Source organism: Melanerpes formicivorus, unplaced genomic scaffold (genome assembly GCF_026170545.1).
Source record: "Melanerpes formicivorus ecotype bairdi unplaced genomic scaffold, bMelFor1.0.p_v2 SCAF_63, whole genome shotgun sequence".
NCBI lineage: Eukaryota > Metazoa > Chordata > Aves > Piciformes > Picidae > Melanerpes > Melanerpes formicivorus.
In genome coordinates, this window is record NW_027142415.1 from 1044012 (window position 1) to 1069076 (window position 25065).

General features: G+C 44.7%; 1 protein-coding gene across 1 annotated transcript in view; it reads left to right on the forward strand.

Moving 5' to 3' along the window:
- The window catches only part of SLC35F1 (solute carrier family 35 member F1), a 213291-nt gene extending 192154 nt beyond the window's left edge, over window positions 1-21137 (forward strand). Inside the window, exon 8 of the mRNA XM_068162296.1 lies at window positions 19706-21137. Coding sequence (XP_068018397.1) covers window positions 19706-19930 — 225 coding nt within the window. The 3' untranslated portion in view covers window positions 19931-21137. The remainder of the gene's footprint in view (window positions 1-19705) is intronic.
- Window positions 21138-25065: the final 3928 nt, after the last annotated feature.

The following is a 25065-nucleotide window of genomic DNA, read 5'->3' on the forward strand; positions in this document are numbered from 1 at the left end:
AAGACTTTTCAACACAGAACCATGAAACAAAAGAAGCCTCCAAGCTTTGTTAGGTCTACACAGTAAACTGCAGATGGTTTTATGCTTCAAGCTTCCCACACCAAAACCAATTTTGTTGTATGATATCCAGTTTTTAATGACAGCTCACTTGGTCTTGTTGTTACAAGTTTTAAGTACTTGTTCATCAACATTTTTAGCACTACTTTAATTTTTACTTGCCAGGGGTAGCTTCCAACAGCTCTGACCAGACCTGGGGTGGCAGCATGAAGGAAAGGACTCTTCCAAAAATCTACTTCAAAATTTCCGTTGCTGCCTTTCCTTTGTGGTTTGTAGTCATCCCATAATCCATATAACTTATAAATGCCTCTCCTTTGTTCTTCCCAGCTGAAGTGCTGATAAGGAGGAGACCTTTGTCAGAACTGGTGGAGGAGCCTTTACCTGAAATGTAGTATCAGCCTCTGAGCTGTCAGTGTCTCCTTTCATACCCTTCAAACTTATGAGGCATAGGAAATTTGAAAAGAGAGGCTCTAATCTGAGGTCACCTAGATTTAGAAGCCCTCTCAGTTATCTGGTTACTTCTTCAGTTACCATGTTTTTATCCTTAGTCAAAACACTTCCTCTTTTACTTTCTGATTTGCTACCAGGTATCATTTTATATGAAGAAGTAGACCTGTGAAATATGTGATTTGAACTCAAAGATGAAGTCTAATACGTTAACATTAAATGATCTGAATTAATTCCCCTCCTGAGACTGTTCACACTTGCTTGTTTTCTAGCTTCCAAAAAGCTGGTGTGCCCCTAACACAGCTTTGCATGTCCTTCAGATGTGCAGGACCTTCTGCTTATTGCTGCACTGACCACTGAGCACAGACCCACTGCACTAGGAAGCAAAGAGTTTGATGCTGAATTAGGATCAGCTGAGAGTTTTAGTGCCTCTTGCAGAGTATGGTTTTATGAGGCTCTCAAGAAACAGTTAGGATTTTTTCCTTATGCTGCTACTTGTACCACCTGACAGGTTTATTGCACCTATAGCAGTAAATCTATGAAAATCCATGGAAAATACAGGAAATTGATTTAACTGAGCTTTTGAGCCTCTGAAACCAAACTGAGGGGGAGATTGCATTTTAATTGTTTTGATTCTTTAGCATAACATTCTCTTCTACTTTTTTATTTGGTGATACAAACTTGCAGCATCACAACATGCAGGACAGGGAGATTATAAACAGCTGCACTTGTATTCTTACTCCATGTGCAGTGATCTTTGTAGAGCATTGAACAGTTCCCAGCTAGAAATGCAGCGTGTTAACTGGACACAACTCTGGTGCTATACTTGCAATTCAAGTTAATTCTTCAAGGTGTTACTCTTTTAAAATGAAATGGTTTGTGACTTTCCATTTGAGGTAGAAGGCTAGATTGTAGTTCATCATGCCCCAAAGAGAATCTTAGAATTGTTGGGGTTGGAAGGGACCTCAAGGATCATCCAGTTCCATGGGCAGGGACACCTCACACTACGTCAGGTTGCTCAGAGCCACATCCAGCCTGGCCTTAAAAACCTCCAGGGATGAGGCTTCTACACCACCCTGGGCAACCTATTCCAGTGTCTCACCACCCTCATGGGGAAGAACTTCTTCCTAACATCCAATTTGAATCTACTGGTTTCTAATTTTGTTCAATTCCCCCAGTCCTGTCACTCCCTGACACCCTAAAAAGTCCCTCCCCAGCTTTCTTGTAGGCCCCCTTCAGATACTGGAAGGCCACAATAAGGTCTTCTCCAGCCTGAATAGCCCCAACTCTCTCAGTCTGTCTTCATAGCAGAGGAGCTCCAACCCTCTCTGGACACCTTCCAGCACATCCAGATCCTTCTTGTAATAAAAGCTCTGTTGTAGGTTAAGGGTTAACTGTTGCACCACAAAATGTTTTGCTTGGGAGCTGTTCTTTTCTTAACATTTTGGTCTCAGCCTTAGCTTTATTTTTCTGGGAATTATTTAAGTTCATACTTTTCATTTGCAAGCTGTGTGTTGGGGTTTAGCTGTTTGAAGTAAATTGGGTTCTCACTAAATAATCTAAGCAGTTTATGTTATGTTTTTCCACTAGCTAGAGCATGCATACTGATTGTGTTCTGCACCAGCAGGTCGAGTGTCACACTCTATTATATCATTAACTAGCAAGCCAAGCACAATCAATTATATTCTGCCTTGGCAAATTCATTCATTATTTTATCCAAGATGGAGCTATTAAAATTCAGATTTTCTGGATATAGTGGCAATTTGCAAATGAAGAAAATGCATCTGCTTCATAATAAATCAAGGAAGTCGTATATTGTGATCTAGAGTCATGGGGAGGAACTGTGACAAAGGATTTGGCTACACAGATCATAGAACCATAGAATGAATAAGGTTGGAAAAGACTTCAAAGATCAGCAAGTCCAGCCTGTCACCCAACACCTCATGACTACTAAACCATGGCACCAAGTGCCACGTCCAATCCCCTCTTGAACAAGATAATCAAAACCTTTCAGCATCAGAAATCTGAAATGTTGCAAGCAAAACCCTCACTTGCTGATACTTCTAAAAATGACTTTTCCATGCTGTTTCTAACAGCAGAGTCCCTCCATTGGAAGGGAGCAGGTGACAGCTTTCTCATTACATCAAGGTAGGCTGAACATGAGCCTGCAGTGTGCCCAGGCAGCCAAGAGGGCCAATGGCATCCTGGCCTGCATCAAGAACAGTGTGGCCAGCAGGAGCAGGGAGGTCATTCTGCCCCTGTACACTGCACTGGTTAGGCCACACCTTGAGTCCTGTGTCCAGTTCTGGGCCCCTCAGTTTAGGAAAGAGGTTGAGTTGCTGGAATGTGTCCAGAGAAGGGCAACAAAGCTGGGGAGGGGTTTGGAGCACAGCCCTGTGAGGAGAGGCTGAGGGAGCTGGGGCTGCTTAGCATGGAGAAGAGGAGGCTCAGGGCAGACCTTATAGCTGTCTACAACCACCTGAAGGGAGGTTGCAGCCAGGAGGGGGTTGGTCTCCTCCTCCCAGGCAACTAGCACCAAAACAAGAGGACACAATCTCAAGCTGTGCCAGGGAAGGTTCAGACTGGATGTTAGGAAGAAGTTCTACACAGAGAGAGTGATTGCCCATTGGAATGTGCTGCCAGGGAGGTGGTGGAATCACCATCAGTGGAAGTGTTTAGGAGGAGACTTGATGGGGTGCTTGCTTGCATGGTTTAGTTGATTAGGTGGTGTTGGATGATGAGTTGGATGCAATGATCTTGAATGTCTCTGCCAACCCGGTCTTATTCTATTCTATTCTATTCTATTCTATTCTATTCTATTCTATTCTATTCTATTCTGTTCTGTTCTGTTCTGTTCTGTTCTGTTCTGTTCTATCCCTATGAGGAGAGACTGAGGGAGCTGGGGTCGCTTAGCCTGGAGAAGAGGAGACTCAGGGGTGACCTTATTGCTCTCTACAGCTACCTGAAGGGAGGTTGTAGACAGGCGGATGTTGGTCTTTTCTCCCAGGCAGCCAGCACCAGAACAAGAGGACAAGGAATTTGGTCCATACTGGAAACAAAGGAGAAGAATAGGAACCTCGTTAAAACCATGTACTTCACCATCCTGATTCAAATCACTGAAGCCAGTGTGAGCTTTTTACTGGCCTCAGTAGGCTTCAGTTTATGTTCCTAAGTTAGTGAGGTCTGCCACTCAAGGAGCAGTAATCTTGTAACAATTCATAGTATCATAGAATCAGTCAGGGTTGGAAGGGACCACAAGGATCATCTAGTTCCAACCCCCCTGCCATGGGCAGGGACACCCCACACTAGAGCAGGCTGGCCAGAGCCTCATCCAGCCTGGTCAAAATTCACAGTTTATGACTATGGAGATAAAGAGGAGGCCTTACTGTGACTCTAAGTGTTTCAGAGAGTCCTGGGTTATGTTAGTGAAGAATGGATGTGGTATCTGTGGTTTGGGAACAGGACATAGAAGATTGATTGTTTATCAGTTTGATTTTCATCTGGCAAGCCTTCCAGAAACACCTGAGAGACCTTTCCCAGTCATCTGACCAAGCTGAGAAAACACTTCAAATTATTTTCTCACTTTGGGGTGGTTTGGGTTTGGTTGGGGTTGTTTTGTTTTGTTTTTACTTTCAACTTGTGTGCAAATATAAGCTGAAGTCAGTAAGATAATTTGCTTGCACTTGTTAGGGGACTGACACCTACATATTTTCAACTCTGACAGTGATGTTGTCAGTGGTGCATCATTATTTCTAGTAGAGCAGGCAGTGCAGGCAGGCTAAGCAACTATTTTTTGCATTATTCCATCCTCAGTCATATGCATTAAGATATTTTCCTTATGAAACTGAGTATGCAAGCTGCTTGACCCATAAACTTTGAATGCATTTTAATCTCTCAGGGGCTTTACCCTGGTGAAGGCTTCTAATCCTCTGATCATAATGAGGATAAATCATATTACCAGGGTGGGGGGGTTTGTGCCATTGGTAATGTGCAGAAACCTAGGTGCATGTTTCCTTTTCCAGAGTACTAAATGTCTTACAGTGGGACTCCCTCCCAACAACTCTGTTCCCATGGATAGGATGGGATGGGATAGGATAGGATAGGATAGGATAGGATAGGATAGGATAGGATAGGATAGGATAGGATAGGATAGGATAGGATAGGATAGGATAGGATAGGATAGGATAGGATAGGATTAACCAGGTTGGAAGACACCTTTGAGATCATCGATTCCAACCCATCATCCAACACTATCTAATCAACTAAACCATGGCACCAAGCACCCCATCAAGTCTCTTCCTAAACACCTCCAGTGATGGTGACTCCACCACCTCCCTGGGCAGCACATTCCAATGGCCAATCTCTCTTTCTGTGAAAAACTTCTTCCTAACATCCAACCTCCCCTGGCACAGCTTGAGACTGTGTCCTCTTGTTCAGGTGCTGGTTGCCTGGGAGAAGAGACCAACCCCTTCCTGGCTACAACCTCCCTGCAGGGAGTTGTATAGAGCAAGAAGGTCTGCCCTGAGTCTCTTCTTCTCCAGGCTAAGCAACCCCAGCTCCCTCAGCCTCTCCTCACAGGGCTGTACTCCAAACCCCTCCCCAGCTTTGTTGCCCTTCTCTGGACACTTTCCAGCAACTCAACATCTTTCCTAAACTGAGGGCCCCAGAACTGGGCACAGTAGTAGGAAAAGCTGCACTGTCTGCAATTTAGAAGCTTCTTTTTCACATCTCTCTGCATCTTATTTCTTTGAATTTCCTCCTCCAAATAATAATCAATTAGAAAATAGTCAGGCATCTATATTTGAGGAGCTGCCTTGAGATGGAAAGGAGTTAGGTGTGTCTTTGATCTACACCTGGGTGTGCATTCTTTTGACAGAAAGGGCCACATCTGCTCACCCTTTGTCTGAGGGTGCAGGATGCTCTACAATAAGAAAGCTCTGAAGCAAAATGACAAAAAAAGAGTGGAAGCTGGAAAATGAAATGCCTCCCACCAAGATGCTGCACAGCCTGACAGTAGATTTTTAACAACACAGCACAGATATGGCAGCTTTGTGAAATCCTGCATTGTTAAAGGGCTCTCTCTCTCTTTCACAGCGTTGTCTTGCAAAAGATTCATTAGCTGCAAAGCATGAACAGTGCAACGTGGGTACTCACTGCCTTGGAGCCGTCAAAAGGAGTGTAAAAGATCTGGCATTCATATTGCAGGAGTTGTGATGAAAGCTTCAATTCCAATGATACTTTTGCAGACACTAGCTCATCCTAAATGTCACATTTTGTAGGCTGTTTTCAGAGCTTTTACCTTGGGATATTCTTTTATTTATTGTTTTGTGTGTGCCTTATGTTAGCAAAGTCCTCACAAACAGAAGTGGTTAGCAGTGCTCTAGAAAAATACATTTTTGCTGGAAATGCCTAATTATCAGAACAGAAATGCTAGGTGAACAGATCCTAAGGAAAGACAGGCTGGTGTTTCTCAGGCCCTGGCTGCTCTGCTGCCTGCTCATCTAAGAGACACCAGAATACAGAATTAACCAGGTTGGAAGAGACCTTTGAGTCATCAAGTCCAACCTATCATCCAACACCACCTAATCAACTAAATCATGCAACCAAGTACCCCATCAAGTCTCCTCTTAAACACCTCCAGTGATGGTGACTCCACCACCTCCCTGGGCAGCACATTCCAATGGCCAATCTCTCTTTCTGGGAAGACCTTCTTCCTAACATCCAGCCTAAACCTCCCCTGGCACAGCTTGAGACTGTGTCCTCTTGTTCTGGTGGTGGTTGCCTGGGAGAGGAGACCAACCTCCTCCTGGCTACAACCTCCCTTCAGGTAGTTGTAGAGAGGAAAGGGAGGTAGGCAAGTGAATTTTCATTTGTATCAGAGGTGTTTGAGGCCAGCTGGAACTCATGTCAGCACTAAATAAAAGCAATTGCAGGCAGGAGCAATAAGTACTTTATACTGACAATCCAACCAACCAGTCAGGGGGAAAACCAAACCAAACCAAACCAAACCGCTGCTATGTTGCTGTAGTAGTGGGCTGAAATTTCCTAAAGCCTAAAACTGCCCCAGGTGCTGAGTTCTGCCTTTGGTCATATGGGATAGCAGGTTGCCTGGTATTGGCTAGTTGGAAGAACACAGAAAATGAAACCCAGATTGTTAGTGTGAACTGCAGTCAACAGATGTGTAAAATCAACCTGCCCACAGACAGTCCCCAGAGAAGGAAAAGAGACAGCAGTATCTGCCTGTGTAATCTACTTCAATTACTGGCCAGACTTGCTTGCAATGAACCAAATAAGTGCTCTGACCCACAAGGCACTGGGAAATTGCTTACTTACCTTGTAGTGAGGAGTTGTTATTTTGCACTCTAAATCATGAACAAAGCTTTTAAATGCTAGGGTAGAACCCCTGAGATTCCTAATTAGTTATAGAAAATGAAGAGGAACCACAGGGTTCTAAGTTTCCAGCACTGGCATATCATAGAATCAATAAGGTTGGAAGAGACCTCAAGATCATCAAGCCCAACCTGTCACCCAACACCTCATGACTACTAAAACCATGGCACCAAGTGCCACGTCCAATCCTCTCTTGAACATTTCTCTCTCTGGACACTGCTGTCAGCAGTTACTGTTATTAGCAGTGCTAATGTTATTAGCATTGCTTTCAGTTAGTGTGAAATATTCTTTCTTCAGTGTCTTGAACAAAGAATTGTCATTGGAGAATGAGTTGAGCATGGATAAATGAACAGAGATATAGGCTGGCTCCTTGAAGGCCATTCAAATCATTGTCATGGGACCTGAATTTTCAACACCTTGCAAAATGCTGAACCCAGGGATAAAGCATCCTAATTTCTCTCAGTTTCTTGCCAAAATGAAGGAAATGTTCAACAGGCAGAGACAGCATCAGTCAGAGGGCATCACTTCTCCATGCTTTCAGTCTAAACAGTGTTTTAGGAACCACTAAAATGTCTTCAAAAAGCATATTCTTTTTGTCTAAAATCCCCTCCCACTAAACTGGAAACTTTCAAACCCCTGACAGGGGATAGGTATTTGTCATCACTACTGTTAAGCAGTTGAAGGGAACTTCTGAAGCTATCCCCATCACCTGCATGAGTCTAGAAAGCAGAGTATCTGCTCTTTCAGCTCTTTAAGACACTCATAGCTGGTCTGGGAGATTTGAAATAGCTTTGACTTGAAGTAATCTGGATTTTATATTGAGTAGAGTAGAGTGGAATGGAATGGAATGGAATGGAATGGAATGGAATGGAATGGAATAGAGCTGAGTTGAATTGAATTGAATTAGAATTAACCAGGTTGGAAGACCTTTGAGATCATTGTGTCCAACCTATCATCCTATCAACCTATCATCAAGCACCCCATGCAGTCTCTTCCTAAACACCTTCACTGATGGTGACTCCACCACCTCCCTGGGCAGCACATTCCAATGGGCAATCTCTCTTTCTGGGAAGAACTTCTTCCTAACATCCAGCCTAACCCTCCCCTGGTGCAGCTTGAGACTGTGTCCTCTTGTTCTGGTGCTGGTTGCCTGGGAGAAGAGACCATAAGTACAAGAGGGGAACTCATAGAGAAGAGTTCCAGATTCAACAGAACAAACCATCCTTTAAACAAAGGTTGTTAGAAATAAATAAGGAAGCAGAATAAAGAATAATCACAAAAGGAAACTGTCAGTGTGCAGGTGGAAAAGGAGTAAAGTCTAATTGCTGTAAAAGATAAATCAAGCTTGGCAATGAAGTAAATGAAACAAACAGCCAGAAGGTATTCTTGTATAGGAAGAGAAGAAATAGTTTCACTATGCAAAGACAACAGAGGCCAACATGAAAGAAACTTTTGTTTGGCACCAAAATGAAATTGGTCATATTAAGGAGAAGAGTTAAATAGGAAGACAATAAACTAAAATCAGAAGTAGACAGCAGGGAAGAATAATTAGGGACATGAAGATAAATTGAAACAAGGATAAAATGCAGCCTGGTTCAGCAAAGGTAAATCTGCCAACCTAAATCTGATGTCTGTGACAGTTTAGCAGATTTTTTTTAGACAGAAGTCAAATGGTAGACCTAATCTGTAAGGCTTTTGCACAGTACAGTGTAGAATATTATCAATTAAGCTAAGAAACAAGATAAGCACTGTAAAGATTGGAAGCTAGGTAAGAAAATGGTTAATGAGGATAAAGGACAAGGCAAAGAGCTGAGAGAGAAAAACAGCTTGCTAGAAGGAGCTCGCTGATGGAGGTCTGCAAGAGTTAGCCCGAAGACTGATCTTGTGTAGTGACTGTAGTAATAGCTTTGGCACCCTCAGCAGGAAGAAGGATTGAAATAATCAGGTAACAAGAACTGGCTGACATTGAGAAAGGCTCTGCAGCACAAAGTGTGAGGTAATGTCTGAGGCAACAGATGGGAGGAATTTGAGCATGGTTGTGACAAAGCTCTTTCCAGATGGGTTGCTCCAGGTATTTCTACTATTAATGGAGAACTGCTAATGCCACAGGACAGGACAACCTAGCATCTCAGCACAGCACTTTGCTAGCTGTAGCTACAGAGCTTTTTGGTCAGCTCAGAAAGACCAAACAAAGCTTCTCTTCTCTTCTCTTCTCTTCTCTTCTCTTCTCTTCTCTTCTCTTCTCTTCTCTTCTCTTCTCTTCTCTTCTCTTCTCTTCTCTTCTCTTCTCTTCTCTTCTCTTCTCTTCTCTTCTCTTCTCTTCTCTTCTCTTCTCTTCTCTTCTCTTCTCTTCTCTTCTCTTCTCTTCTCTTCTCTTCTCTTCTCTTCTCTTCTCTTCTCTTCTCTTCTCTTCTCTTCTCTTCTCTTCTCTTGCCTTGAGAGTGTAAGTCTGTGTCTGCTAATAATGTACTGAATATGCAAAGCCTATAAAAATGTTGGTTGTGTAGCATAGCTTTGATTTCTGATGGACTGGGAGGGACTGGTGCATATACAAACTAATCTATAAATTCAGAGGGATGGAAGGAGAATTATTTGAGCTAAAGGCATAAAAACATTTGGGTAGAAACTGAGAATGCATAAACTTAGAGGAGAAATCAGGGGGACTTTTTGGCTGCTGTAGCAGGGAGGTTCCTGAACAGACTTCAGATTAGGGGGGAGTGACAAAATAATGCTGCTTGCAAGAGGACAGTGTGTATTTGCCAGATGGAATATGTGATCACTTGGGACCTCTTCTCCATTATCATTCCCTCATGTCCCCATCTTGTGAGGTGACTCAGTTGAGAGCTCTTGGGGCTCCTGAAGTTTGGCCTCATGTTGCCTGCACTGAAATGTGCCTGGAGAGCCCTGATGTCAAACAGCTGTATGACACTGCCTTCAAACAGCTCACATTGTCCTCACAGTAACTGCAGCTGCCTATTCCTTGTCTCTCAGGGTAGGAGTGCTCCCTGCTTATGTGGCTGAGACAAAAGAATGCCATCCTGGGGGAGCATTCCTGCTGGAATATATTATTAGATTCAGCAGAAAAAATATCAACAAAGGATCCAAGATGAATCAATTATTGTGACCTTGGTTTTGAGCACTGAGCTCAATTAGCCTCATGCACAGTAGCAGAGAATCAAGTGCAGCAGGCAGGTGCTGCTCTATTAAATGTATCACACAAAACCAGAAAGACACGTGGCAACTGGCAGCTGATAGAGCAAGCCAGCAAGGAATACTGACAGCTTAAAGTGGGGAGGGAAAATCTGGTTTGTTTGCATAAACAGTTCTGTTGTGCCCCTCCTGTTTATATTAAGCACATTTTAAAGGATAATTGCTTTGCCACTGTCTTGCCAAGTGATTGATAGAAAGCAACCACAAATGAAGCCCCTTCATCCCACAGTGAGGATACTCACAGGAACTCAGAGCATTGTAATGTGGTTTAACTTCACATAAAAGTCTCTTTCCTGTGTGGATAAGATTGAAACAGATTGCAGGATTCATTCTACCTTGCACTTTTTAATTAGACAGACTGCTGGTACTGCAGGGGTACTGAACACAAGCTCTTTTTTTCTGCACATCTGATGGCAGAGGCAACAAAGGGAAACAGAAGAGAAGGCAGCATTCCCATCTCTCCTGGCACCCAGGAAAGGAAGATAAGCCACTTCACACAAATATTTTGCATGTATTTAGAAAGGATAGCCTGTTATGATTTCTTTTTCTGATGATACCACTTGAGAAGCATGAAATCATGCAGCTGTGTGCAAAACCAGTATTTGCCTTACAGCTGCCCACCTCAACCTCGGGGACATTTCCTCAAATGCTATCAGATTTCTCTGTAAGCTTGTTTTATTCCACCTGTGAATTCCAGGAAACCCAAAAAGTTTCCCAAATGTTGACAGAATTTGTGGGTGACAGTGTTCTGGTAGCTCCCTCCTCATTTTCCTTCTCTGTATACAATCTCAGAGCTTGGGACTTTCCCACTCACTGCTGGCTTACCAATTAAACTGTGCCCATCAGTAAATACCATGCAGGCAACGAGGATGATGCTGTATGACAGGAGCCATAGACCACTATGTTTTTCTCATAGTCCAACATGAAAGCACTAGATCAGGATCTCTGAGAATCAGCTGGGAAACACAGAAAGCATGCCACAGGGTTACTTCACATCCCAGTTTCACAGTATCACCAAGGTTGGAAGAGACCTCAAAGATCATCAAGTCCAACCTGTCAGCACAGACCTCATGACTAGACAATGGCAATAAATGCCACGTCCAATCCCCTCTTGAACACCTCCAGGGATGGTGACTCCACCACCTCTTTTCTGTGCCACATCTGTGATTCAATATGAGCCATAGTAACAGGCAGCATTTCATGGGAGTTAGAGCACACTGAGGGTGCAAGCAGGTAGCAGGAATTGAGGCATGGGACCTGTCACTCGTGCATGAAATGGCAGGGGCAAAATTTCCTTTGGCATCTTTGTTTTCACCAAATGGCAGTGAGGCTGGGGTCAGGTTTTCACTGTCATTGAAGCAAGCCAGTTGCTTCTTGCTTTGTGTTCTGCCTGGCATGAACATCAGTGACGTGTTGAGGCACACCCTGCAGCTCAAGCCTCTTTCATTCAGTGAAAAACTTGTGTGACTTGCCAAGGGACAGGAGAGGAAAAAAGATGTGGGAGAGAGAGCGCTACAAATCTCACTTTGCATCCCAGCTGAGTTCAGAGGGCAAGACAAAACCTTAAGTCATCACCTAGAAATACAGCTTCAGTGTTTACCTTGGAAATAGCTGGAGGTCTTTAAAGTGTGAAGACAATGGAATCCTGTTGGAGTCATTGCCTAGAAATTATCAGCATTACTGAAGCTGTTCAGAACCCTTTGGTACCTTCTCAGCAAGAGAACCAGCACTTGGGCTCAGGCATTGAAGCTTCTTGGAGCTGGACAGCTGAGAAACGATGCTGAACCATGTCTTGGTGGTTTGGGACCAGCTAGGGATCACTAGATGAAAGATCTGGGAGATCTGTTAGGACATGTAAAGGTTCATGTGGACAAGATTTAACTGAATGCAGTCTGGAAAACTCATAGCAGCCCTTCTGGTGTTTGGTGCCCTTTGGCTTACACAAAATACTGTGCTGTGCTGGTGGTGGCTGCCCCAGTTTCTGTTGATGACCAAGATGTGTCATCATCTGCCTAGAGCTTAGTTTTGCAGTTTGTTTGGAAAGATGTCTGTGTACTCTAGGAACTGTTCTGCCAGCTGGGATCAGTGATTCCACAAAGGCTGGGTCTTTATCTGTCACCCCTGAAGGTAGTCAGCAGTCACTGAGGCTGAACCAGCAGATCATTCACCCGATAAAGAGCAGGACAGACCCTGAATCCCAAAAGGGCATCTTCCTTGCAGGCTGGGACAGAAATAGTCAGCAATAGTTTGAATGAGTCATAGCCCCAACCTAAGACAAATTTGGCCAGATCCTCATGGAGCTGAGCCAAGGGAGTCTCCAAAGAGCACTGTGAGCTACGACTAGGATGCAGGCTCCTGCTCCTATTAATAAAGCAATGTGTCTGTAACGCTGAGCTATGCAAATGGAAGCACTGCGTGAATTCGTAGCTCTCAGAGCCCTCTCCCTTCCCAGCACTGCTGCTGCCTGGGGAGCATGTGCATCCCACAGCACAACTCCTCAGCTTGGTGGCAGCAAACTTCATTTGCTGTATTGGAAGTGAGAATAGAAAGCAGTGTGAAAAAAAATCTCAGTCTCTCAATCAATTCATCAAACTGAGTGGAAATGTCTGTCTGCTGTATAAAAGATAATGAGAGGAATTTGGGTTTAGCTCCCCTTCCTTAGCCTGCTCAGGTACTGGTGTGTGAAATTACCCAGGGGGAAAAGACAGACGTTGGTGCAGGGACCCTGTTGGCCTTAGCTCTGATGGGCTGTGCAGTGTGTGCCACAAACTGAATTAGTTTGGAAAACAGACAGGCTCAGCAGACTGCACAGACCCACTGACTGCAGTAAGATGCTGGTAGGGGCTGGCTGTCTGGAGAGCATCTCCAGGCTGATTGCCTGGGAGAAGAGACCAACCCCCACCTGGCTACAACCTCCCTTCAGGTAGTTGTACACAGCAGTGAGGTCATCTAAAGTCATTTTGATTCACAGAAGAAATTCAAAGGCTGAAAATCAGTCTCAAAAATGTCAGTTGATTGATTTCATCCTAGAGTCATCTGGTCCCTCAGTGAAGTGCATGATAAGCAAGCTTATATATGTGTGTACCTGTATGTGTAGATACAAAATCTATAGTAAAGTTATGTAATGATCTAGAATCAGGAGTAGGTTTTTGGTTGCTTACTCTAGGGTGTGAGGAGATATCTCCTCTTCTTGGAGGAGATATGTTTCAGGAGGAAGTGAGTGGTAAGTCAGAAAAACAGACAGGCTCAGCAGACTGCACAGACCCACTGACTGCAGTAAGATGCAGACCTGAATGAATTCCACCTGGTGCCTGTGCTTTTGTCCCTCTTCATCAGTACAATTCAGAGGAGATAATTTCCCTCTAAGGTTTAAATTTCAATTAATAGATCTGATTTCTTCATTCAATGTTGTCAGTTGTGGAGAATTTCTAGGCTGGGAATGGGGAAAGGTAGTTAGTCCATTTCATTCTTCATCACTGAATATTCCAAACATGGCAATTCTAAATTTTCATGAGAATGAAGAATTCCTTTTAAAGGTTTAAAAAGCACAGTCAGGTTGCCATAGGCTGGGAGCTGGACTTCATATTACCTACCAAGAGATTCAGCTGTTGTGAAATACAAATGGAACTGGAGCACCACCGCTCCAATAGCCTGCTCCTGCAGACTGTTTCCAGTTCAATGGACCAAGTGAAAGAGAATTTGCATTTTCATAACCATTGCAATAATGTTCACAATCATTATGATGATATCTGAGTGGAGGGGGAAAAATCCACCACCAAAATTAGCAAATCATGGAGTTTCTTTGTGTATGCTTTTCTGCAGACTCACATCCGTCTCATTTTGTCACTTTGGCTGTTGTTTTGCCCTAGTGTCACTGGTAATGTGGATGTGGACGTCTGTGATAGAATGAGTGGTCTGTGAATTCCCTCTGCAGCAGTCAGGCAGGCAGTGCAGGGTTTCCTAGCTGTGATAACAGTGATTCTTCTATGCCTGCCCTTCCTGCTTCCCCTTCTAAAGTCATGATGTATGTACTGAGGAACAGCTCTCTCCAGGCAAGGGTTTTCTGGTGGGGTTCTGCAGCAGCACATAGTGGCGCAAGGAGCAAGACCCCTGCTCATGCAGCTAAGCCATCAGATGCCATTAGCTCTCTTGCTAAGCCTGACTGGACTCATGCATTCAAGCACTGGCTCCCTAAGGAATGGCTCTCAGATAAACACCAGAAATCCACTCACTCAGGATCAGTGCAGGTTTTGATAGACTGAGCAAATCCTGTTACACATGTTATCTTGTTACAGTCTGAGTTCACCGTTGTATGTTTATCTTCAAATTGATAGGCACCTAACATGCCCTTTTGATACACTGAAAATGAGTTCAGTGCTAGCTGTTCTCACCAGAGGTACTAAATAATGTCCAGAGAAGACCTGAATATCGTTCCCCATTGTTTATTTATGCTAATTAATGTCATTATATGTTCCATATTGTGTAGTTTGGGTTTGGAAATCATTTATAGACCCCCAGGTGTTTGTGCAGAATAGCCATGGTCAGCTCTATAGGGCTGATTTAACTTTTGGAGTTGACTACTCAGTAAGTTGTTTTTTCATGTCAGTGATGAAATATAAAATGTTATTGTAAGACACTGAGTTGTTCTCTACAAAGGTGATCTCTGCATTCTCCTAGAATAGAATAGAATAGAACAGAATAGAATAGAATAGAATAGAATAGACCAGACCAGACCAGGTTGGAAGAGACCTTCAAGATCATTGTGTCCAACCTATCACCCAACACCATCTCATCAACTAAACCATGGCACCAAGCACCCCATCCAGTCTCTTCCTAAACACCTCCAGTGATGGTGACTCCATCACCTCCCTGGGCAACCCATTCCAAAGGCCAGTCACTCTCTCTATGAAGAATTTCTTCCTAACATCCAGCCTAACCCTTCCCCTGGTGCAGTTTGAGACTGTGTCCTCTTGTTCTGGTGCTGATTGCCTGGGAGAAGAGAAAAACCCCCTCCTGGCTACAACCTCCCTTCAGGTAGTTGTAGACAGCAATAAGGTCTTCCCTGAGCCTCCTCTTCTCCAGGCTAAACAACCCCAGCTCCCTCAGCCTCTCCTCATGGGGCTGTGCTCCAAACATCTTCCCAACTTTGTTGCCCTTCTCTGGACACATTCCAGCAAGTCAACATCTTTCTGAGGGGCGCAGAACTGGACATAGTACTCAAGGTGTGGCCTAACCAGTGCTGAGTACAGGGGCAGAATGACCTCCCTGCTCCTGCTGGCCACACTGTTCTTGATGCAGGCCAGGATGCCATTGGCCTTCTTGGCCACCTGGGCACACTGCAGGCTCATGTTCAGCCTACTATTGACCAGTATCCCCAGGTCCCTTTCTGCCTGGCCGCTCTCCAGCCATTTCCCTTTCCCCTCCTCTCCTCCCCATAAACTCATCTTTATCCAGTAGCCAAGTGTTCCTGCCTCTTTTAAATGGGTGAGAAACTGAAGGTCATCTAAAGTCATTTTGATTCACAGAAGAAATTCAAAGGCTGAAAATCAGTCCCAGGACTCAAAAATGTCAGTTGATTGATTTCATCCTAGAGTCATCTGGTCCCTCAGTGAAGTGCATGATAAGCAAGCTTATATATGTGTGTATCTGTATGTGTAGATACAAAAACTATAGTAAAGTTATGTAATGATCTAGAATCAGGAGTAGGTTTTTGGTTGCTTACTCTAGGGTGTGAAACATCTGTTAGCTTATCTGGGCCAAACAACATCTGTGAACAGCTTAGAGTTGTCTTGTTTGTCGTGGAGGGAAGTGGGGTTCGGAGAGGCATACAAATGTAGATATTGTTAAAGTGTCTTTTCTTGGAGGAGATATGTTTCTGGAGAAAGTGAGTGGTAAGGCAGAAAATTTAAGCACAGCATCATTCTCAAGTAGGTTTTTAGCCAAAGAGAAGAATTAGACACTTCTTGAGAGCCTAGGGCAACAGGGCTGATGAGAGGCCTTGAACACAAGCCCTATGAGGAGAGGCTGAGGGAGCTGGGATTGTTTAGCCTGGAGAAGAGGAGGCTCAGGGGTGACCTCATTGCCCTCTACAACTACCTGAAGGGTGGTTGTAGCCGGGAAGGGGTTGGTCTCTTCTCCCAGACAACCAGCACCAGAACAAGGGGACACAGTCTCAAGCTGCGCCAGGGGAGGTTTAGACTCGAGGTGAGGAGAAAGTTCTTCACCGAGCGAGTCGTTTGTCATTGGAATGTGCTGCCCAGGGAGGTGGTGGAGTCACCATCCCTGGAGGTGTTCAAGAGGAGATTGGACGTGGCACTTGGTGCCATGGTCTAGTCATGAGGTCTTTGTTGATAGGCTGGACTCGATCCTCGAGGTCTCTTCCAACCTTAGTTATACTGTGATACTGTGATACACTTTGGTACTGCAGGTGTGTAGAGGGTAGCAATGAAAAATTATCTTCCCTCACCTCATTTCTTAGGCACAGCTCTTTCTGCTGCTTTTGAATGTGCCTCTTTTCCTGACTGTTAATGGTGAATATCAGCAGATGAGGTTTGCAGGTCAAGAATAAGCAAAAAAATCAATCCAACCCCTCTGTGTGGGTGTATCTGTAAGGTGTGCCTGGAAATCCTGTCTCCAATTAAATACAAAGATTTCAGCTAGGGTGAGGAGCACAGTACAGAGACCAACTCATTTTGTGTATGATGAACTAAGTCTTCATCCTCCCATTGCAGTGCTGGATTCACTGCCATTTGAATGCAGGGAAAATACCCTTTGATTTCACGGGGATTTGGGTCAACCTGCCAGAGTATTGACAACAGAAAGAGATTTCTCCTGTACCCATAGTAGATATTCCTATATTAACTTTACTAATAACCCTTCTGCTTCAGTGCTGCAGAAAACAATTCAGCCTGAACCTTAACTTGTTTCTAAGGAAGGTAAAGATAGAATTGCAATGGAACTGTCAGAATCCAGGTCTCTCTGCACTAGCTGAGCATAGATACCAAAGACAAATGATTCACAGGCCTTTGTTTAGATTTCCCCCAGCTTTGTCCAAACTCTTTCTCCCAAGCTGGAGAGCTGCCACTGGGGACCACAATGTCATGGAGAGAATATTATTGAGTGAAAGAGTCCACTGGCAGGAAGCCTCTGAGAGAGAAATGAGAGGTGTGACCAGGAGAAGGAGGATATGGTAGAGCTGGAGCCATGAACTAAAATTAAAGTAAATTTGGTTTGGCTGAGCAGCTCCTGTAGCAAGGAAAAGGGCACATTTAGCTGCTGGAAGCCCCACAGATTCCTCACAGCAGGACACAAGACAACCACAAATCTGCCTGGCACTCCAGTTATACAGTGGAGCAAGCCAGCTGGCTGTCCAGGGTGAGAAATTCAGGCATAAGGTGGGAAGTAGGGACAGTGGGAAACTAGGGAACTAGTTTCTGGCTTGGAAAACTAGCTGCATTTGGCTCCTGAGTTTTGCTTCAGCTTAGTCAGATCCACTGCTGCCAAGTGGTGCCCAAATTCTCAAGCAAAGAGAAAGGGGGGGAAAGTGCTGAGAGCAAAACTGAACTGAGAATAAGGAAAAATATCAATTGGAAAATGCTTTGAAACGATTGAGTTGGGTTTGATTGCCACATGGGGGAGATCTAAGCCTTAACAGTCCTTTCAGATCTGGGTCACATAGGAGAACCCTTCAGCAGACACAGCTCCCTGTCTTTGTGGGTGATGGGACAGCTGCATGGCTGCACCAAATCATTTTGCCAGGTGGCATGTGAAGACCTGGTGACATTCCTGGGGAAAGGCAATTAACAGCTGATGAAAAGCAGAATTATTTCTCCCCCATAATCCTTCTGACACACTTTCAGCTCTCCCTGTTATGGTGCTTCCCCTCTAAACCATCCACACTGGCTGTGGGAAACAAAACCACACAGCCCTGAGGGTTAGATGCTCAAAGCTTTCAGAGACACTCTGGGTTTTGTAAAAAAAGCCAAATGCTTCCTCAGGTTCTGTAAGGTCTTTTAAATGACAACAGATTAGCATTGCTACAAAGTTAGCTTCAGAAGCATTTGCTTTCACCATGAGGATTATCTCTTTAGCTATCAAAAGCAGAATTGCCAAAAAGCTGCTTCTTAGATGCTGTCTACCTGAAGGGAGGTTGTAGCCAGGTGGGGGTTGGGCTTTTCTCCCAGGCAACCAGCACCAGAACAAGAGGACACAGTCTCAAGCTGCACCAGGGGAGGTTTAGGCTGGAGGTGAGGAAGAAATTCTTCCCAGAAAGAGAGATTGGCCATTGGAATGTGCTGCCCAGGGAGGTGGTGGAGTCACCATCACTGGAGGTGTTTAGGAAGAGACTGGATGGAGTGCTTGGTGCCATGGTTTAGTTGATTAGATGGTGTTGGGTGCTAGGTTGGACTCGATGATCTTAAAGGTCTTTTCCAACCTGGTCTGTTCTATTCTATTCTACTCTACTCTACTCTACTCTGCTTTATTCTGTTCTGCTCCACAGGAAACAGATTTGGCATCCATCGAAGCATGGCAATCAGGTCAGATTTCAAAAGAGATGTGCAGACACCTTTGTGTAACATAGGGTTATGGTTTTAGTTTCAGTTTTCAAACCACCACTGGTAGCAGGTTGCAGCAAGTTGTTGGTGTTTCAGTACAGCCCCCTGACAGCGGCAAAATGCAGGAGCTTTTTAGTGACACACTGAATGGTGCTGTGTATTTCCCCAGCCTGCATGCAAGAAGACATAACTTGTAGGCTGGGCCTGGGGGATGAGGCATATGGGCTTAAAGGGTTTTTCTTTATCTGCAAGAGCTAACATATTGCCAAAGAGGTTCTTTCTGTTGGATGCTTAGTCCAGGCGCATCGAACCTGGACGTGCCAGAGAATTCAGGCTGACCTTTGATCTAGCAGAGCCATGTGCCAAAATGTATGTGCTTGAGCTTTCAGTTAACTGCCCTCCATATGTACTTTCCAACCTCTTGAGGACAACCCAGAGCATGTTTCCCAGCTGAAGTTCCTCCTGTCCAAGTGCATATTAAATCTTCTAGCAGCTGTTTTCTGGTCACAAGCAAGAGAAGCTGCAGGTGGGCTTTTGAAGTGCCTTTATTAAAATATATGTGCTTTCTGGTGTATATGTTTTAATTGTGTACTGATAAGTTTATTTGAGGATATTTTTACATTACCAACAGCATGTTTTGCTTCACAGCCATGTGGTTTAGCAGTAATTAACTCCAGATTGGTTTGCTACCTGTCAGACAACTGTGGATGGTACTACCCTGCATGGGAGCTGGAGAAACTTTCACTCAGAAGCAGCTTGGGATCTCTGACGAGAAGCCAGCTTCCCCAAGTGCCACCTGATCAACACTTACTATGCTTGGGCCATTGGAAGGCACCAGTCAGCTGTTGGCTATGGGAGACAGGGGAGTTAATGGGAGTAAATCAACTTTCAAAGCAACATTCCCATAAAAATTGGAGATCTCAATGACAGATCATTTGTTGTGTGCAAGGCACGTCAGAACAAGCATCAGTGCCTGCCCCTGTCTGTGGGTCTTCATGAGCTCAGGATAAGTAGTGCTGTGTCTAACTACTCTTCTCTCTGCTCAGTTTTCAGGACTTTATTTGCTGTCATTCTTCACTATCCTCGTTGGGCTGGTGCTCTACTCCTCCACATCCACCTATGTAGCCCAGGATCCTCGAGTGTACAAGCAGTTTCGAAACCCTTCAGGACCTGTTGTAGACCTGCCAGCCACTGGCCAGCTGGAGCCTTCAGTAACATATACCAGCCTGGGGCAGGAGACAGAAGAGGAGCCTCATGTTAGAGTTGCTTAAGCCCAGGGCTGTCGATCAACTGCTGATGATTCAGTGGAGCTCGTCTATCCATTATCTCTGTATTGTACATAGAGAAAGGTATTTACCAGGTGCAGTTACACTGGTGAGCTGCAAGGTAGCAAACAAGGAAAGCTGATAGAAATACAAATGAATTGTTCCAGGGTGTTCATTGCAAGGAGATGCCAGTCCCTCGTTTATGATATGGGCAGCGTGTTTGCAACACGAACTGCTGCACATGAATCAATGTCACACTACCTGTGAAAGAGATTCAATGTAGAAGCTGAAGTTACACAAGGAAACTCAGTGTAGAAGCTGAAGTTACACAAGGAAATTCAGTGTAGAAGCTGAAGTGACACAAGGAAACTCAGTGTAGAAGCTGAAGTGACACAAGGAAACTCAGTGTAGAAGCTGAAGTTACACAAGGAAATTCATAGAAGGGTGTTTGTGCATCCACTGAGTGACATTGTGCCTAGGCCACAGCAGTTGTGGAGAAGACACCTTTATGCAGCAGATACACTTGTGCAGTCACTGTTTATTTCTCCCTAAGATTTGTTTGTACAAAAGAGATGGGTTACTCTTGGCAGCAGCGCCCTGACACATTTTTGCTAGCGCCTTGGATTCGGTGAGGGAAAGACCACGAAATCACCTGTGCTGTGTCTAGTTGCCCTTTCTAGGTAATCTGTTCCATGAATCCAGAGAAGGGACAACTTACAATATCCATCTCTATTCTAGGAATAGGTATAAGGTGAGCATTTTAGCCTTTCTATATTTGCAAGAGTGAAGTACTCCAGCATTGACCTCTCTATGATCCGTGACAGATTTCCTAGGGGCCGAGGTTCTGCGTCAGGTGGACAGGGAGTTAGCTTCTCTGTAGTTGTGACTTAACACAGGTTTCTTACTTTTTCAATTTTAATCTGTAAAAAAAAAAAAGAGAAGAAAAAAAAGAAACCCACCTCATTTTCTAGTTTCCTATCTATTGTACCTCTCCTTGGTGAGGTGACACGTCGTGTGGATCAGGGCGCTTATTTTAGACACTCACAGTGCGTGGAGGGCGCCTTCTGCTGTTCCAGTTTGCTTAGCCTCCTGTGGTTCATTATTCTAACAATAGCTATTTAGAAATGTGTCAGGTTTTTCAACCCAAAACCCTCAAATGGTGAAAAAAAAACAAACCATCAGGAAGATGAAGTGAGGAATCCATGAGCAGAAAGACCGGACCATCTGCTGGTGTTGCTGCAGCAGCACAAAGGCATTCATACCCACAGGGTGCAGCCAATTATTGGTTTTCATTGACTGCAAAACTAGCAGAAGAAACTCAAGAGTTTTCTTACATTCATGGGGGCGTGGGGAAATAGTCAGTGTGTGCTCCATAGCTGTGCTTCTGCTCCAGGAGCCTTGTAAGAACGGAGGGAAAGTCTTAGTCACCACCATGAAAAATCGTCTCTGCCTGTATGTTTGGTCTTCTGAGGGCAAATAAAAGGAGATCATTATTTCAGCACCCATCATCTGGCTTTAAGTTCAAATTAAGGAAGAAGAAATGATCTTATGCTTAGGAGATGGGAGAGGGATTCAGGAGAGCCTGGTTTGATTCCCAGATCTGCCACATCTCTGCGTGATCCTAGGGCATGACTTCCCCTCTGTGTGGCTGAGTTTCCCAGTCTGTATATATGGGAATAATGTTATTTTACCTACCTCACAGGGGTGCTATGGGACCAAGTTACTTTTAAATGCTTCAGGATCTTCAGAAGGCAGAAGTTGAAGAAATAACACAGAAGTGCTGCAGAAGTGCATATACATTCATTGGGTTTGAAAATGGAGTTTACAGCAGGGCCTGAGGAATATTTTGCTTGTGGGCATAGAAGATGAATTTGATTTGTTACTCTGCTGAAGAAATCTGTCTCCAGCAAAAATGTTAGGGCTTCATGTTTGAAAAAAAAATCAACTTACCTACTTCTATTTAAAAGAGGGGGCGGGGGGGGGGGGAGAAAATCAATCTGTACTCTTGAGATTAGAAAGGCCACAGAGTTCAGCCAAGCAGGATGAATTTCTGCTGAGGTGACATTCATCTTTGAGAGTCCTGTTCTGCTTGAATATAGAAAGGACTTCCCTGAAGCAGGCTGGAGTGAGTATGTGTGCATAATACACATGAAGTGGCAAATGCCAGAATGCTACTGAGCAGCAGAAGTATGTTGTATCTTATTCTTGCTGTGGAGAAGGAGGAGAGGCAATTTCTGTCCCACTGTGCTCAGGCTGTCTGCCACAATCCTGCTGCAGCTGAGAGAAGGGCCTGCAATACAGGCAAACCATGCCCAAAACCAGCCCAAAAGCTCTGCTTAAGATGGCTTGGGTTTAAAGTCTTAACAAATGTAAGATTTGTTTTCCCCCCACTGCCTTCTGTTTGTTTAATCTTTTTCAGCACTTACTTTTCCAAGCTTTTGCTCTTAAACTGATAAGGATTTCTTTTTAAAAGCCATTCCCACAGAGGAACAGAGTCCACATTCTGGAGATAGCAAGGAAAGTCTAAGTCCTACAGGATTAACAGCAAAAAATGAAATTAAAACCTGAAAGAAAGATTACCTGATACTTCAGGGTAAGGTCTGTGGCTGGAAGTCCAGGCAGGAAGCACATAGTCAGGTGAAGCTGTCATGCACAGGGACCACCAAACCTCCTGGGGTCAAGCCCTGGGCTTCAGCTTGAGGTGAGTTTCCCACGTTGCCCTGGTGCAGAGGCTCTGATCACAACCACCACAGCTCCCTCAGGTACCTGGGGGCACACTGGCAGGCACCTGTCATCTCAGTCTTTTTTGCTACCTTTTATACCAATTAAATACCTTTCTCTGAACATTAGTCCCCGTGTTGGTCTGAGAACCTTGAGGATTGCGTGCGTGTGTTTCATGTTTACAATCCCTTCCTTTTGCATAACTGTTTTGGTTAATTTCCTGGTTAGTATTTATTTTTTAAGCCAAATGTTTGTAGTCCTTTGCCTCTTCCCCCCACCCTGCTCATTTTTTTCTGACACTAACTTGTAGATGTTTGTTAGAGTTTTCTCAGAAACAGCTGGGCAGGAGCCCAGGTGACTGGGCTGGGAGTTTCTACTTGCAAGGGTTTGTGATCCAGGAGTGGCTGAGAGGTGCCATCTGAAGCGATCTTGACAGGCTGTTTTAAAAGGCTCTGTTGTACTGAAATAAGTTATGAATGTGCACTCTGTGCCCAGCCACCATCCCCTGTGCTGCTCACACAGGAGGAGTTCGATGTGCAAAGTGGGGCTGCTTCACTGTCCGTGTCTCGCGTTGGATTAGCACCAGTGTGCTAGCGCTGGATGGACCTCCAAGGAGAGCAGTAGTATAGCTTTACAAGTAACTGTGTTGACTCAAAAGCTGAGGTCTAGTGAAAGAAAACATTGCTTCCACCTGCTTGTTTTCTGCAGACCTCACTATGCACCAGCAAATGTTCAGCTATCTAACTGGCAGCTACTCTTCGTGTCGTGTAGGACGTCTCTAGCTCTGTGTAGCTCCTTGCCTGAACAAACCGCGGCTCTTGTTTCACTGCTGCCTCTCAGCAAGACTGATGTAATTTTTCTGCTACTGGATAAAAACCTTCACCGGGAGACAGACCTTGTCTTTCTTTTGCTCCAACTGTAAACTTTCAGAGCACCCACCACTAGACCAAGCAATGGAGAAGTTTGCACCACTGTGTCATTAAGAAGAAGTTTCAATGTATAGTGTAGAGATTGCTAACTCGTGCTATTAACATTTCGACAAGCGTGTAGTATCATTTTCTTTCCTTCTTTTTCCTTTCTTTTTGTTTGGTTGTTTTTTTTTTAAACAAAACATTTAGGTTGTTCCTCAGCTAGCTACAGATACAAATTTTACCCCATGGGTAGGATTTTATTGTGAAATGCCATGGTTAAAGCACACTAATCTCCACACCGCAGACGGAAATACCAACCCAAACCAAAAACCGAGCAAACGAAATCCCAACCACCACCACCCACCACCACCCCCCCACCCCACCCCCCAAGTCCTGCATTGAAAAGCTGAACAAACCTTTCTCCATTTTGATAGTTGCATGCACCTATATGGACTGGCTGTGGCAATGTAATGCCTGTATAATGTTTTCAAATAAAAAGAAAAAAAATAAATGCTTTATGAAAGCAGGGCTGGTGGTTTCCTTGCCTGTTGCCTTAGCGCTGGGTAGGCCACACCTTGAGTGCTGTGTCCACTTCTGGGCCCCTCAGTTTAAGAAGGACATTGAGACTCTTGAACGTGTTCAGAGAAGGGCAACAAGGCTGGGGAGAGGCCTTGAGCACAGCGCTGAGGAGAGGCTGAGGGAGCTGGGGTTGCTTAGCCTGGAGAAGAGGAGGCTCAGGGGAGACCTTCTTGCTCTCTACAACTACCCAAAGGGAGGTTGTAGCCAGGAAGGGATTGTTCTCTTCTTCCAGGCAACCAGCACCAGAACAAAAGGACACAGTCTCAAGCTGCGCCGGGGGAAGTTTAAGCTCAACGTGAGGAGAAAGCTCTTCCCAGAGAGAGTCATTTGCCATTGGAATGTGCTGCCCAGGGAGGTGGTGGAGTCCCCATCCCTGGAGGTGTTCAAGAGGGGATTGGACGTGGCACTTGGTGCCATGGTTTAGTCATGAGGTCTGTGGTGACAAGTTGGACTTGATGATCTTGGAGGTCTCTTCCAACCTTGGTGATTCTATGATTCTTAGTTTCATAGTTTCATTCAGGGTTGGAAGGGACCACAAGGATCATCTAGTTCCAACCCCCCTGCCATGGGCAGGGACACCCTACACTAGATCAGGCTGGCCAGAGCCTCATCCAGCCTGCTGTTAAACACCCCCAGGGACGGGGCCTCAACCACCTCTCTATGATAAGGGGTCTTCTGGACACCCTCTGTCTTTATCTACCATTCCCCTGTGACTAGCTCAGGTATCCTGATAGTCATTGCCCTCATGTGGACACAAAAGGTCTCCCACACTGCCTTCCAGAAGTGATAAATCAATCTGGGTTTAATGTGGGGCAAGGCATGTGTGTGGTTGTGCAGCATTTATCTGGCAGAGGTTACTGAGCCTCTGCAGCTTCCTTGCCCAGTCCTCCCTCCCAGCTGCTCTGCTTTGCCCTGCAGCACCTTCCAGCA